Genomic DNA, 16,904 nt, shown 5'->3' on the forward strand with positions numbered 1-16,904 from the left:
TCCTGGAAATCCTGATTTGTGGTGCTGTGTGGATCCCCCACAGGATCATCAATTCAGATGAGACAGTCTGATCCAAAACACTAATGGCATGGGCAACACTTGGATGCTGTTTTTTGTGGGCTTGCCATGAGTTATTGCTGTCTGGTAGCGAAACTTGCTGGCAAGGGGTGTTGGGCCATGGGAGTGCTGTATGCTGCTGTGGGTTGTGAGTGGTAGTATTTTGCTATGAGACCTCTGCTGCCCTTGTCTTTGTAGCTAAACCTGCGCCTCTGCACCTTGGCTCTCAGCTTGACTTTTTTTTTATTCCCTGAGCGCTAGCAGAGGGCAATTGCATCTTCTGGCTTCTCAGTTTCCTCTGCGTTCTGCAGAGCGATGTGAACAGCCTCCCACCAGTTGGGAGAAACAATGGAAGAAAAAGCCTTACTCAGCTCCTATTTCCTTGCCCCTATTCACAAATCCTGAAGAAATTTGTTGCTTTCGATAACAGCCGTCTCCTGAAGACAAACAGGCTTTCTGGGACTTGCAGATCCAAAAAAATCTTGTGTGGTATTGTAGACTTGTTACAGTTTTCTCAGTAAACAACCAGATGTAGATGCTGGAAATAAATATGATTTTAGCATTTTGTCTCAAGGAAGTGTGCGGTGGGATGGGTGTGTGTGTGTGTGTATGCTTGAGATCTGCTGTCATGGGTCTTCATGGAAAATGTCAGCCTGGATAGATAGTTTGGGGAAGTGAATGGGTGTGCTATATTGTTGAAACCCCCCTGCAAAAATGCTTTTTAACAGCTTTTTTTCTTTCCTGGAGTTTGCACCAGAATTTCAAAGCAGAACACCTGTTTCAGTACAGAATATGTCTGTTAATAGGAGACGAAAAGGCAGGATAGGCAAGCTGAATTGAAATATGAACCTTTAAAAGGTGCTCACTTAAGGGCAGGGGGGACGAATGAAAGAAATCAAAGAGGTATCTGTAAGTCTGTTATTTACTCTTTATTTTAAAGTAGATCTTGCTTGTGTGAAAGAGGCTGACTTGCCATTTTGTGATGTCTTCTGTAGGTGTAAGAAACCTGCTTGGGGCTTTTGTGTCCAGCTGTGGTGTTTGTAACTCTAGTTTGTAGCCAGACTACTAAAAGTCTAACTCAAAAAATAACTTATTTTAGAAGTGCTTTGCTTACTTGCTTTTTTTTTTTGAGTAAAGGCAACATTGCTGCTAAGATTAGCAAATTCATGCGCAATAAAACTCCATCCAAAATTTTTCAGGAAGAGTAGGCACATAGGAAGTGAGTGTCTTGTATTTCAGTTTCACGTTTGCCTCAGGTTCTCAACAAGTTTCTCTTGAGCTTCTGCAAAATGCCTATAAAGGAAAAAGGAAGCTTAGAAATGCACTTTAGTGTTAACTGTTTTGGCCCTTAGGTTAACATGGTAAAAGCAATGGTACTTGCTGCGCGGCTGGTAAACTAACGGTAGAAAGCTCTATTCTCATCTGCTTCCATTTGGTTGTTCTGCACAGCCACTGGCATATCAAGTTCCCAGGGAAAAACATTGTCTGTGGGGTGGCAACAGCACATGACCATTTGTCTATGTTGTAGGCCGTCTTCAATGCTGGTGAAAAACCAAAGAAACAAAAACCACAGAAAAAGTGGTAATGTTTCTGAACTTGATTCAAATAGTTAATAAACAGGAATGCTTGTACTCTCGGGGAGTTTGAGGCTTCAGAGGGTTACTAAATCATCTGCTTTGATTTGTGTCACATCTTCATGTTTTTCTGAGTAGTTTCTTCATTGAATCTCGTAACTCACCTTGAAATGTGTTTTCGGGAAGGGTATCCAGTTTTAATTTGAAGGCTCACAGCGGTGAAGAACCGTTGTGTCCTGCCTCTGGTTCTTCCCATCAGCTAGGTCAAAGCTGTTGGTTCCAGCTGTTGGTTCCTGCTGTGCTTTTTAGCTAGGTTAATGAGTCTTCTGGATCCTCTGCTGTCTCCTTATGCGGATACAGGTCGTAACAGGCATCTTCTAGTTTCCTTTGACAAACTGAACTAAACTCTCAGGCTCTGAGATGCTGGAAATCTAATATGCTGGATCAAAAATGGTGCATTGATCTAGTCTAAACACCTTTTCCTGCTTCAAATTTGCACAAACGTTTCTGATAGCTTAATTTGGAACTGCCAGGCTATATTTAATTATTTATTTTTTTAATCCAGCATTGTCTCTGAGCTTACTGTTGTGTGCTCTGGCTAATTTGGCAGAAATGCCGTTGCACGCCTGTGCCTCTTCTAGGTCTCATTTGTACTGCTGGTTTGTCCAGTAGCACTTGATTTGGTGCTGATAACTGTGGAGCCATAGTCTCGGGAAGGGTATTTTCACTTTTTCTGGGGTTTTTTTGAGGCTCTCATCTGTAACCCCTCTGTTTTTCTTTACAAAGAGGTACCGACCACTTAAGTTTCTTCTCCCCCCTTATCAATTTCACCAATGCTACGTACAGAAGTGAAGGTGAGCTGTCTCTCTGTTGGAGCTGGGGTATCAGCCTGTGTTACAGCATCACCTGTGAAGCTAATATGGAGGTTTTGCTTGTTCCTTCTCTCCATGTCCATTCTCTGAGAGAATCCCGTGGTTTGTGGGGTTGGTCCTTTTTTTCAGAAGCACAGCTTTGGCAGCATGAATTTGTTTTAAATTAAACAAAATGTGAAGGTGTCTGTTCTCTATTATTACTTTTTACAGTCTTTCTAGTCTCAGTCTCCCAGAGTTTATCAGACATGCCTTACTGAAGAATAATGTGCAGTGAATAATTTGAACAACATCATGCTTTAGTACATGTTCATGTGAAATTTCTAATGAAATTTCCCACTGACGAGTATTTTTGAGGTCAGTAAGCCGCTTTGGAAATCCTTCTGTATCTTTGATTATTATGTAACCATTTTAAAATAATGTATGGCATGTATTACTAAAGCAAAAAGACATACGGGTGCTATATACACATTCTACACCTTTGCATTTATGTTTATTACACATAGTCCTTGGCTGAGAGATGAATCTATGCTTGTCTGCCACAACTTGTTCTCTATAAAACCATGCTGAATGACCCTTTTTATGGTTCTGTCCTTTATACAGTAAATTAATTTCCAGTATTGCCATTGGGTTGATACCAAACTGTGATAATCATCTATGTCTTCCTTTCCTTCAAATATTACACAACAGCTCTACTTTTTTATACTGTTACTTTATTGATGTTCCCATGTTTAATAATGGTGGAATGTCTTCAGTCAGTAAGAATACTGGTATATTGCTCTGAAATACTTTGGGGATAGAAGTGAAATAAGAACTGAGATTTTTAGAGTACTTTTAGGAATTTTTAATAATGCAGAGGTCTTGGTGTTTCTGTGGGCTTGCTATTCTGCATAGAAAGTAATTTTGCTTTTCTCTGAAGTGAGCTTTCTCATTGAGGTTGTGTGTTGAATTGTATGTCAGAACTGGTCTGTAGTCAGCTTTTATTTTAAGAATGCTGTTCAATGTCAGGTTTTACACTGAGAAAGAATGGCCATTAGTTTCAGTATCTCCAGTGACTTAAAAATGTTTTGAAAGAGAGAGTTGGTTTAGTTTTTTCTGCGTTGTACACCTAACAACAGGCTTGCTTGCACTGAAGAAAAAAATACTCATGTGTGCTACTGCTGTATATCTGCTAGAAATTTTTAATGACTTTTTTTTTTTTCACTAGTACAGTATGGGTCACTTGCCCAAATGAGTATTCCCAATACCGAGAGTTTCTCATTGTTCACATCTGCTGGTTTAGAAGGTAGAGTGAAATGTTAGGTGTTTTGGTTTTTGTTTTTTTTTTTTTAGAAGTTCTAGCACTGTTGCTAATCCCAGTATTGGAAAGCTATTACAGACAAGACTTTAGAACAATTTTCACATCCTGGAAGTTCTGTACTTCATTTTAGTTGTGGTTTGACTGTAATGGAGTTTGAATTTTATTGATGATTTCAACGAATGAAGGAAAGTGATTTTATTTTATTTTTTTTTCCAGAGTAGGTGTATGGTCTGTGGTTTTCTTGCATTGTTAATTCTGTTTACTTGTCCTCATTGCTTGTTTCCTCCTACTGCTGATACTGACTTCTGTTCATACTGAAGTTGTTAATTTCAAAGTCCTTGGTTTTAAGTGTCGGTATTTATGGGCTGTATTTTCATCTATAGACTGTCAGTGCTAAAGCTCCTTGTAGTAACTGGTGCGTGGCACACAGCTGTGGTGAGCAAGCTTACGCATCTGCTAGAGACTTCAGCAAAAGGTTTTGTGTTCACACTGCATCTCATAAGGTGTGCATGGCTGGCATTTCAGGTGGGGACTGGAAGAGCGTAAAGCTCTTGGAACTGTGACTCCACAGTGACTGCAGATGGGACTGGTCAGGCGGCTGGATCTGTGGGGTGCTGCAGGAAGACGGAGTGCACGTTTCTCACAAACAGGTCTTGAAATGTGATTGGAATGAAGAAACAAGATGGTGCTCTCCTCCAAAAGAGGGAAAATTGTCAGCGGTAGACATCTCATGTATTTCAGCATAGCCTGGTAAAAGCAGCGAGAGAAACGGTTGCTTTGCTGCTCTTTTTTGGGCTGGGGGGTAGGAGGAGGAGGATGCTGAATTTAGCAGCAGAGCAAGAGGTGAATCCTTTCTGTTTTTCTCTTAAAGAAAAAAAATAACCAACTGAAGGAGGAGAATAATGGGGACAAAATGCACAAATTGAATTATGCACAGGATTTGGGATCTAAACAGAATGAACGGAAAAAAGACAAAAGGCACGCTCTAGAAAAGAGGCAAAAAATACAATATAAAGCAAGTTCCCATGGATCCGTAACAGAAAACACTCCTGTGACATCTTGCTTCCAGTGCAGCAGCCTGGGGACGTCCAGAAGGGAACAACTCAAGTTCCACTTCTTCAGTCAAGTCCTTCTGTCTGACTGAAGAGTTGCCTTAGTTTTAATTACTGTGCCATTTCAATGTATCAGATGAGAGAATGAAGTAAAAATGAAGGGAAGGTATTTGAGGTGAACTATTCCACAGTAAAAATACAATTGTCTAAGTAGGAAACTCCAAGGCACAAACTACAGATGCGCAGGTTTCCCATCTGTCTCTGTGGGGTGCAAGGACTCCTTGATGACAGCTAAACCAAAATATTTACAGAAACATTGAAGCATTTCAATCCTGACACTTGGGTTTGTAATTTTTTTCAACTTTTCAGTTAAAATGCAGATGTTGTAGGCTAATTGTTGCCTATGGGGACAGTCCTTTCAGCTCCTGAGAATCCTCTGTCCCTTCATTCATGCCTTCCATTGTGGCAGTTTTGTTCCTGGAAAAGAGGGTGTTCCCTCAGCTCATTGCCTGATACTGTAATTGATGGAGAAGCTCTTAGAGTAAGGCCTTTTCTTCCCCTCTCAACTCTGAATTTGACTTTGAAATTTCATCTTCTGTGCATCAATATTACATGCAATCTGTTTTTCAGTTTGGGGAAGGCTTAGTGAGGTAGATGACAATCTCTTCAACTGTGCTGTAGATTGAAACAGCCTAGCAGTGTTTCAGCTATTTGCAAAGTTTCCTCAGGTGTTTTAATTATTTAAATTGCCTAAAAATGTGATATGTCTGCTTATTACTGCACACCTAAGGTATTTTTAGTTCCTTTATTGTTGTTGATGCTAATCATATTTAAGACTCTTGCCACGTATATAAGTAATTCCCACAATGATACACTTTGGTCCTGAATAAAAGTATAAATGTTTCTTAACAAGTCAGACATAATAAAACCCAACAATGTTTAGCAGGCTGTGGTACGAATATACTCCTTTCTGTGCCTTACAGTTTAATTTCTACTTTCAACAGAGGATGTTGGAAGGTTTTTCATGTTTTTTTTGGTAATGGTGGGATTTCCGCTTTGTTTCCCTTCAATTTCAAATAAACAGCAAAAGCAGTTACTATGAATTTTGCAAAATATAGGGGGTTTTAATCACCGTTTTTCCAAGAGCTTTAAACAGTTTGTGTTTTTCACATCTGTTAAAAGGAAAGAGTAGAAATTTTGTCCTGGCTAGTGTTGCCAGGAGTTGATTTATTAGGCAAAAGGCCTGTCCTCACAGACCCTGAAAATCTGGGTTGGGTCAAGGGGAGGGACACCTCCAGAGTCCTTTTCTGAGCGTAAACTTAACCTGAGATGCAGATCTGCAAAAGAACTCCCTTTTCTCTGATATGTAACTGGAAGTTCTTGCTCCATGGGTGGAAAGGTGGGTAGTAATTTCCTAAAAATTTCTCTGTTAGACCTATTTCTCCAGTTCTGTGTGGGGTGAATATTCAAAGATGATTGTATTCCCCCCCCCCCCATATCTTGCAGACCTCTGTAGAGATCAGAGAGGGTACAGAGCAAAGGATGTATTTTTTTCATATTCCTCATCGTATTTTCATACACTAAATTGATAGACTTGTTTCTTGTCTTGAAAGCCTGAAAAGAGATTGCTCTTCAGAATACTGTGGTATGTACTGTAAGATGTCCAAACTGTAGAGAATGAAAAAACAAAATATTACTCTACTCACTGACTCCTAGGAAGGATAAGTAGAAATATTTGTTTGCTGTGATAGAGTTAGAGCTGATGTGTCTTTAACAGTGGGATGGATAGTGTGGTGTTTACTTCCTGAATGTGTTGGTTTTGGAACAAGGTATGACACTAATCAATAACAAGCTTTGTCTCCAGTACTTGTGAATCACTGAGAAAGCGTTTCTCTAGAAAGTCAATGTGTGTAAGAAGAAATTAGGGGAGACTTTAAGAGGTTAGTTAGGCTGAATGACTAGGGACACCTTGCTAGTGTGGGGAAAAACGTTGCCATTCCTAATCATTATCTAAGTTGTATTTAAACTAGTCATTTAAAACAAACAACCCTAACAAAAAAAAAAAAGTGAATCAAGAAATTACATGGTGAGCATCTCTTGCTATAATTTGGAAACTCCAGAACTGGATTTTGATAGGGTAGTCCTCCTGCTGCCCTAAAGGAAGGCAGGTTGATCAATGTAGATATACCGCAGGTTATACACACTTGAAAGAAGGATCTACAAGCGCTGAAGGCCACTTGGACCTCAAAGAGAGGGGTGATGAGTACACAGGCTGTTTGAGCTCAGGATCCAGTCTAGAAGTGAGGAAACTTGCAGTCTTCTGCCTGGTAACGGCGAGAGCTGCTGAAACCTGTGGCATGCTGGTGTCACTGTGATGGGGATGCCCTGCAGCAGTGATCTGACACCTTTTGCCTGGAAAAGCTGGGTATAACAGAAGAAAAACAAGTGTTTCGTATTTGTGTACTTGCAATGATTTACCTGAGCTACGTAAAGTGAAGTAGGGTTTTCATGAGGATTATTTCGGGGGGGTGACTATTAAGTCTCTGCTCCCTGCTTTTGTTTGTGCTCCGTTGTCTTTGAATAGAAAAACAGTCATGGCAGCAAAGCTACTTTCTACAATAGTTTGCTGTGGTTGTGTTTTGAGCAGAAGTTTGTTATTTTAAAACGCGGCTCAGTGCCTGTTAGCACCAACATACATAGTTCAGAACAGCAGCTGTGTAGTAAATTCACTTAATAGTCTACGCTACTGCTGAATCTTTTGCTTTTCCTGCTCTGAAACTTTTGGGAGTGTGCAATATCGAGTTTGTTAACGGGTCAGGCCAGCAAAGTGGACTAGTTAATGTGTGGGTACATTGAAGATAAGTGATGATTTATCCCTGGGCAGAAAACAGGCAAAAAAAATAATATTTAAAATATGTTACCTTAAGAAGTGTTTGTGGATTAGATGTCTGATATTACAGAATAATTTGTACTGATTTGCTGCAGTACTGAGTTTCTTGCAGGTTCTAGTACTGAGTGGTGGTGTTGCTGAGATTTAAGCTGTTGTTGATTATTGGTTTCTGAGTAGCACAACACAACCAGATTACATTAATCTTGAGTATTTTATGCGCAAGTCAAACAAAACCACAGCATTTTAAAAGGGTGGTAATTCTAATGATCGCGCATGGTATGTATAATAAGTTTAAAAAAAGAAAATCAACCACAAAACAGTATATGCTACAACAGTAGCTATAACCGATTTGATTTCTCTTTTTCTGTCTTTCATGTCCAGAAACCCATTGTTCAAAAATTAAGGCAAACTAAGCATAAAACTACAAATCTCGTTATGTGTATATGTGCATCCTTATGATGTTTTTCAGCAGTTTTTATATTGAGGCTGAACAAAGCAAAACCTGTTCCATGGGCTTCTGTATTCTATTTGTTTTACACTTATTGATTAACTAGCAAACTATTTACAGTACAAAAAATTCACCAGTAAAGCAGCAGTGTCACTGGCAGTCAAAGAGTAAAGCAAAAACTTCTTTCAAGTAGTCATCAGTAAAGAATTAATAGAGAGAGGTAAAGAATTAATACAGAGAGGTATTTCAAACTTTGGTTCAGTGTTTGATAGGACAGTGTGGTTTTATCTCCTGTATTGGCTTGTTTTGTCAATGTAAATCTTCAGTCGGGTACAAACTAACAGAAATGGGGAAGACTCTGGGAAAGCACACATGATCTTCTGCGGTAGCGGTGTTGCCTCACCTTTGTGCTGGGAAGGGTCACTTGTCTCTGCAGGGCGAGAGGGGAGCGGTGTAATACAGCCCCATTCTTACTGCCTGCCTGGCCCTGTTTGCACGTGTGGTCATTATGACCCTTCCGAGAAACGTTTAACCTGTGTTTTGAGGAAGTATTTTGCTTGTATGCAGCGAACTTGAGGACTTGGGGGAGCCAGGCTTGTTGCTGGTATGCGTTATACTCATTTTACACGGGCATCGCAAATCCACTGCTACTGGAAGTGCCAGAAGTGCGGGACACGTGTGCTTTGTGTGCGTGTGCAGTGATGAGGTGGAGAAACGGCCTCATGAAATAGAGCCATTTGGAAAGGTCTGTGGGCTAGATTTAATTTTCCTGCTAGGTCATTCCTGCCTTGGCCTGTAACTCCTGTTGGCTCGGGTTACAGCTCTTGTGTAGTGGAAGCAGACTCCAGCCCTGATAACCGTCCGGGCGCTTGTTCTACATCGTGATGTTTAAGTGACTGAAAAATAAGTGCTATAAAGCATGTGTCTAATGAATAGTCAGATTGTTAAGGTTTTAAAACGTCGAGCGCTCAAAATAGGAAATGTTTAATGTTTGCCTGTACAACCTCACTACCTTTCCTTTGTGGTGCTTTACTACCATATAGTCTTTAATTACATTAAGACTTGCATAACAGCATGTGGTCATGGTTAAACTGCTAAGTAGAAGTTATTTGAGGTTTGATAAGTTTTTCTAGACCTTGTCTTGAAATTTTCTTTGTCACAGAAAATGTGGCTTTTTCACATGCTGCATTTGTGTCACCTATTTAACAGTATTTTGATGTAATAAAAACTCTTGAAGAGAGTACACTCTAATTTTTTATCTGTTTTGAAGACATTTAAATTATTTTTTAATTATTTAAGTAAATTCAGGAATTGATTGTATTAATTATGAACCTCATATAGCTTGTTGTACCTTTCCTGTAATGAAGCAAACGCATTAATTTTATAAATATTTATGTTTGTGAAATTAGCCTGTTTTCATAACTTGCTTATTTCATTTTCACCACTTGTGTGTTTCAGTTGTGCAAGACTCTTGCAGGTCAACATCGAAATGCAGAGAGAGAAGCTATTTTAAGTGTTTACAAATCTGAAGTGGAATGGAATTGCATACCGTCAAACAATTTACTTCATTGCTGATGCTAAGAGATTATTTAGCATGTAGGAATATTTCTGAACTTTTGTGTTTAGGAAGCTGGTCCATTCTGAGGGCTCTTTTAAAGTGTCATTCTTTGTGTGGTTTCCAAACCACAAGATGTATGCACCCATGTCTCGAAGGTAACTGAATTTTTGAGAGAAGGTCTTGTAAGGCTGCATGAGTGATGTTGAGCTGAAAACATCTGATCATAGTTAAAACTGACTTGGGAGAAAAATGTATGTCTTAACGTCATTTGACTCAGCTCATTTCCCTGGTCAGCCTGTGGCCATTGCAGATTCATACGGCAATGTGCTGGATCGCTTGGTAGGCATCAAGTGAAAAACTTGCTGTGACTGGAGTTAGCAGTAGGAGTGCTGTGACAGAAGCATTTTGACATGTCCAGCCAAAACCTAATTCACCTTTTAAAAAGGAGGGGGGGGCGGGGGCAGATGAAGGGGAGAGAGAATTTCCAACTATAAATGGAGATTAAAAGGAACTGTATTTTAATACTTCAATTGCTTATCATGCAGATATTCCTTCATTATTGTAATAAAAAACAGATATTTTTTTTTCCTCTTACATCAAAACTCATCTTCTGAATAGCTGAAATGTAATAGGACTTGTGTTTTGAGGCTGTTCTGTATGCGGCTTTAATATTACACGATAGGTAACATTTAGAGTAGTTGAAGTTATCAGGCTGAGGTTCAATATCCCCCTTTCGTCCTCATCTACCAGGTTTGTGTTTAAAAAATAAAAAAAGTCCAACAGCTTGTGGTTCTGAAGGAAACATACCAAGGTATTACTGCTTTTTTGCTTGTTTTCAAAAGCATGGGGCTTCTAGGAGATACTGTATACCCAGAGATAAAAATGCACAGTTCTGCTATTTGTGTAGCTCTGTTACTCCTGAAAATGCATCTTAAAGAAGGGAAAAGGGAAAAAAGAAAGAGAAAAAATGAGAAAAGTGCTTTTATGTCAGAACTAAGGAAGTGACCCCGGGGGGTTGCTATAGATTAAACAGGAAATCACACTACAAATTGAACCCAGAACTTGAATTCCAGCTCACCGCTTTAACCGCAAAGACCATCCACTCTCTATTCTCTGCAGACAGGCCACCCAGCTGAAAAAAAAAGCACCTTTGCTTGGGGGGGAAAGCTGCGCCCATGCCATGCCGGGACTGCGGTGGAACTTCCTTGTCCTTCAGCCCTAACAGATAGAAGCTTGCTGCTGGGCGGTTGGTGGTGGTGTCAGCCGTTGGTCTCCGAGTTACTGTTGACTTCTGCGCTTGTGACGACGGTTCATGTTTCTCATTGTCTGAAACGCACGGTGCACGCAGTGTGCTCGTTTCAGGTGCGGCTGGAAGGTTTGTAGGAAAAAGTAGTTCCAGCCTGGGAGAGCTGCTGCGTAAAAGTTCCTACTGTAAAGGAACTGTAGCAGCTCACTGGAATATTTATTGCCTTTGTAGACCAGTAATTTTCTGTACTGTTTTAAACTGGTGCCAGGAAGTATGGCCAGAGCAGTAACTTGAGTTAGTACTGCTAGAGGAGGAGTGTGTACTTTAGGAGAGTTAGGAAACTTAGATTTTATTTTATGCAAGAGCTGCATATTCTAAAATCATGCCGTTGTAACTTTCTGCACTTCACGCCCTTTTTACCTCATCATATCTTTTAGTAGGACTTTTGGAAAGGCTATTTTCTGAAGTGACAGCTTTAGTTCAGTGTAACATGTGCAGCAACTGAGATCATCTCTTCCCGAAGCTGCCCCAACCTTTCAGTCTATATTCAGTAGCAAAGATTGTGTTTCTTGTGTACAGCAACCAGATTAAATTGCTCTTCAGCTCCATCTGCAGGCTTGTATTGTCCATAGAGTCCCATCAACAGAAATTGCACTGTGAAAAGATGGGTGAATGGTAAAGAGGTCATGGTGGCTCTTGCCTTAAAGCTGACAGACCTTCAAGAGTAGATTAGATCAAAACAGTGCTTGGTTGGGCTGTTTCCAACAAGATTCCCTGAAATCTTGTGTCACCTCTACTCTGGATGCTACAGGTGATGGTTTGTCAGCATGCAAGCTGGGCACGCTTGGCATCTGGCTTTCAGGTGGTCGAGTGTAGGTGACTGGAGCAAATTGTGAAGCACTAGTTACTGAAATTGTGTCTGAAGTGAGAGCTGAAACTAAAACGCAAGAACTTGTTCATGTCAGATGACTGATAGTGTTGTACTGATACTGACTAAGGAGTAGGTATTAATTGGGATTGTTGAGCCTGCTTACTTACTCTGCAGCATCAGGAAGGTTTGTGAAGCTTTTAGAAGAACTAACCAGGGGCAGAAGGGAGTATAGAGAGCCGTGAAATTTTTCTTTTTTTTTATTTGACTGTGTTCAAGCTGGTGCCTCATCGGAAATATGGATTTTGCTGCTTCATAAAATAGTGCCACTAGAGTAGTGTGGTTGGGGTGTAGTCCAGTGATACAGAGAGTGAGTATCCCACCGTAAGCAGAAGCTCTTGCTTGTACTAGAAGCAAGAGGGCAGAGGGAAATCTAGCAGTGTGAACTTGGTCTGCTAAAGGTATATTTACAGGAAGAAGAACTAAGAGCAGGAAAAGATTTTAACACTAGACTTTTCACAGTTTATTTTAGTGTATGCAGCATGTGGAAAAATAACTTCTAATGAGATTCACTGCCTAATATGGTACTCGGTTACTATATAAAGTTTAGGAGAAATATGTTTCTTAATCCTATAAAAAATAGCTCATTGGATTGTAAGTTCACAGAGAAAGGTTTTTGCAAGACTTCACACATCAGCTCTGCTAGTGATCAGAATTTCACGTGCTACTGCAATAGAAATATTTTTCTTCACAGAAAATATAAGTTTTGTGTATTTTATGTGCATGAGGTGCTCCCCCTTCTTGATTTCTTGCAAAGTAACAAAGTCTTTGCCATTTATGGTCTTGACCACAATAATTACAGATTTTTGTTTAGTGCATGTGTCCATGAAATGCTCTGAGTTAGCTATACATGGATTTTTGAGACACTGGAGACAGGTGGATATGACTGTGGTTACGCAGAAAATCTGTTGTGGAAGTAGATTGCTTGTTTCATGTTTCCCGAGATTGGCTGACAAGGTGTTATCATTTTATATCACTCAGCACCATAGCAATTTATTTTGTAATATAGCACACAGAACAGAGTGAATTGCTGTTAGTGGTTTTGGATGTTGAATGTGATATGGATAATAGAGAAAAGCAAAGATCTCTGGACCCTCATAGAAGACCTACTGTCTCTGATTTCCATGCTGTTTCTCTCCCCCACCCGATGCTATCGGAGCCTCTTTTCAAATGCAGATACTTAATAAAAAGATTATCGATATGGAAACACAGTGTATACACATCCAGCAAAATATTGCAGTGAAAGAGTCTGTGCAGGAAATAATATTATAAACTGATTTTTTAATGACTGTTTTACCACATCAGTTTGATTATGGGCTCAGTAACAGATTTCAAGATTTTAGGCAATACTAAGGTAAACATGAATGATTTTATTACTTAAGATAATTGAACTATCTCCAAGTAATGAGTAACAAGATGAAGGGAAAGTTTCAGAATTAAATTATGTGGATATAGAAGAAATATAGAAGTGCATCATGTGCTTTTGTTCCCAGTCTTAATAACCGTAGCACATTTTTCTGACTAAAAAGTTTGTCTTGAAATTGCTGACCCTTGGGTGATTTAAGTGGACATTCATTGTATTAAATATGATGTGTGGATATCTGGAACTTACAGTTCAAACTTAGATTTATAGGGTTCCTGTTGTTTGTTCAGTTGAGAAATATATTATTCGTGTAATGGAGGCAGATGTAATCACACTCAGCTTTTTCTTCGGGACAGCTGAATGCAAGCCGGTGTCCTGCACGGTGTAGGCAGAGGGGGCTGTTGCAGAGCAGTTTAAACGGGTCTAAGTTGTGGCTGTTCATTCTTCGTTTCCACGTGCCAGCACTCTGCCTGTGGGGTGTGCCAGTTTAGGAAGGGGATCCAGGAAAGAAAAATGGGAGGAGGAAAGGAAAGGATTAGTTTTTGGGTGTCTCCTTCTGCCTGTGCTGGCCTGCTGCCTGGCCGCAGGAGCACCCGTGCAAGCACAAAGGAGGGGCATTGCTGTTTGGCTGGGAGCGGGCTGGGATCTTGGCAGCCCGCGGTCAGGTTGGCCTAAGCACCCATCACTAACGTAACACCAGGATCTGGCTACGAAGTGTTGTGCGGGCTCGGTGCTGTAATAATGTGATTTTAGAGCTTTTGATTGGTGCAAATCACGAGCAGAGCGAATCTGTGCAAGTTAGAGATGAACAGAAATCCAAGTAGAAACGCCCTGATTCTTTTCTTCTAATTTCATTTTAGGTAAGCTTGGTCTGTGTTACTGTCTTTTATTGTCTGAACCATTGAAAAACAGACACCAGTAGAAATCCTGTGTAGTGAAGGCAACAGAGGAGTTGATTTTGGAACAGCATGTATGAATTTTAACGATTTGAGGACAATGAACCCTTGCAATTTGACTTGTTTACTCTGTTCTGAAATGTCTGTGAAAACATGAATGTTAGTAGCTCTAAGTAAAGCCACATTTAGAAATTGATAGATGCTGTTATTGAGATCAGGTGGATTCCTAGAGGTTTAATCCTCTTTAATTTAGCATTTCTTCAGAGCTCTTCAGACAACTCTACATTGTCTTGATGTGACAAGTTATAATAACAATGCTGAACGTGCTGGAGTAGGGTTCTCTGCCATTGAGATGCACAGACATTAGAGACGAGGTGCTGTGTGGGACCTAAGCTCCTAAGCTAATAAACTGTGCCAGACCTTTCTTTTCTTTTCTTTTCTTTTCTTTTCTTTTTTTTTTTTTTTTTCCAGGTTGGGTTTGTGCCACCTCTGCTGGTGACAGGGAGAAGGGAGCTGGTAGCAGATAGACAGTGGGAATGGGCCAAGAAAAGAAAGCAATAGAGATGGGAGAAGACACAAGAAGGCAGAGATAAAGATGTTAAGAGAAAGACTTGATGGAAGGAGGACTCAACTGAGAAGTTTCCAAACCACCGCTTTAGGTTTTATGATACTGGTGATATCATGAAAAATTTACAATTGTCCTGTTGTTCCACCAAATTTAAAGACATTTATGTTCCTTAAGTAACTTTTCTCGTAGACATGGAGGGTGTCTCTGTTTAAGTAATTGTCTCTTGGACTACTGAGGAGTATATCATTCCAGTTAAAAGATCACTGACATAATGAAATCTTTGGAGCGTTTTCCAGTGTACAATATGTATAGAGAGGTGGTTATTTTGGAGAATTTTGGGCAGAAGATTATGGAAGCTAAGCTTTCAGTAAAACTGTAGTTACGTTTCTGTTTCAGTTCTTACATTTTTCTCTATCAAATTTTACTGATAAAACTTACTGAATCTTTACATATTATAAGCTAGTACTATTTTACTGGAATCAGGACAAATCACAAATCTACTGATCAAGTGATGTGGATTTTATTGTAGGGGATGAAAACACTCCTCAACACTACATTGTCTCATTTGTTAAAGAATTCCCAAGCCACCACCTCTATTTCTGTCATTTTGTTTTTCTGGGCTTTGTTTGGACTGTGGAATTAAGAGTTGGCTCTACCAATTTATACCTGAGATCTTTCATTTGCTCATACGCAATACCCTTGGTGGCCTTTTAGAGTAGACTGCCAAAAGATAACTTCTGTGTTCCATTTATCAAGTTTCTAATATGTTCATTAGAAAAACATACAAACATCTGAACTGTAGGGAATGTGAGCGAGCTCGTAGGCTGGCTTTCTGTGGAATGGTGCCTAGCTGCTAGATGACAGCTGAAATGGAAATAGTCTTCTCTGGGGATTCTTTATGGGGAAGATTTCCAGAGTCCTTTTGTAAGATTTGGAAATCCCCAGGGTAAAGCTACCACATGGCATTTTTTTTAAAGCTGATGTATGTAATGAAGTAACAATTCTGAGAAGTAATACGTTTTCCTGGGCTAGTGGTTGGGTAGAAATCCTTGTGAGATGAGCTGTGCTGCCTGCGGCTCGGAAGCAAGGCATATCTGGGTGAAAGAATAAACACATTATTTGACTCCTAGAAAGCAGGGCTGCAGTGTAAGGGATCTGGAGAGAAGGCACGGTGCTTCAGCTTGTCATGGAGAATGGTTAGAGAGGAGTTTGTTTTTAGGAATAGAGTAGGTAGAAAAAGTAGGTATCTGTGAATCAGTAATGCTTTTATAAGTTTAAAAGGTTTGGGGAGTTCATGCATTTGGCTGGGGGGAGGCCCCGTTAAAGCATCAGTGTAGTTTCCCAAGTTGAAAAATAGGGAACAAAAAAGGAAGAAATGTGCTATAATTTTAGAAAAGGGGATGGTAACAGCACTTAGATCCAGCCTACTGTTCTCCAGGACAATGAACAAGATTAAAAAAAAGAGGTTGGGGGCCATTTAGGGAAATGGAATAATTGTGGCTTTTAATGTCGAAACTTGCTCCCTTTTTTCTTAAAACTATGTCTTTACTTCACAGCAAGCGAGGGCAGAGCAGGAAGAGGAATTCATCAGTAATACTCTATTTAAGAAGATTCAAGCTCTGCAGAAAGAAAAAGAAACACTTGCAGTAAACTATGAAAAGGAAGAGGAATTTCTCACTAATGAACTCTCAAGAAAACTGATGCAGGTAATTGGTGCCTTTACTGATGTTTCTCCCAGTAGCCTCAGGACCAACAGGTGGCTGAACTTTTTTGTTATTGTGACTGCAGTTAGAGGGATGTGGTCAGGTTGTAGCTGATGTAAAGATGACACTTGATAAAAGCAAAGTACAAGTGTATTGAGTAAATGTTTTTTAATACGTTGCTTTAAAGTTTGCGTCTGTGAACTCATAGTGTTGAGAACCTGAAAGTTTGTACGGAGATGCAAGGAAATGGATGTAGCTTAGAGCAAATGTTAGCTGTCTTACAGAAGAGAGTTACTGATTAATTTAAAATGTTAGTGAAAAGACACTTTTTTCTGGAGTATTTGATATTTAACAGGAGTCCTGAAATATTGAACTTTATATACAAGAATGTGCAGCAATGCTTGAAGGAGGCTATCTGTAAAGTTTATCCATACTTTTAACAAAACAAATGC

The 16,904-nt window shown here is 39.8% G+C and overlaps 1 protein-coding gene across 1 annotated transcript in view; it reads left to right on the forward strand.

The window, feature by feature from the left end:
• Positions 1-9,997: 9,997 nt before the first annotated feature.
• Positions 9,998-16,904, forward strand: part of CCDC6 (coiled-coil domain containing 6) — a 37,152-nt gene continuing 30,245 nt past the window's right edge. The window contains exons 1-2 of the mRNA XM_009889820.1: positions 9,998-10,087; positions 16,306-16,455. Coding sequence (XP_009888122.1) covers positions 9,998-10,087; positions 16,306-16,455 — 240 coding nt within the window. The remainder of the gene's footprint in view (positions 10,088-16,305; positions 16,456-16,904) is intronic.

The sequence above is a fragment of the Charadrius vociferus genome, unplaced genomic scaffold, assembly GCF_000708025.1.
Source record: "Charadrius vociferus isolate BGI_N301 unplaced genomic scaffold, ASM70802v2 scaffold738, whole genome shotgun sequence".
NCBI classification, from domain to species: domain Eukaryota; kingdom Metazoa; phylum Chordata; class Aves; order Charadriiformes; family Charadriidae; genus Charadrius; species Charadrius vociferus.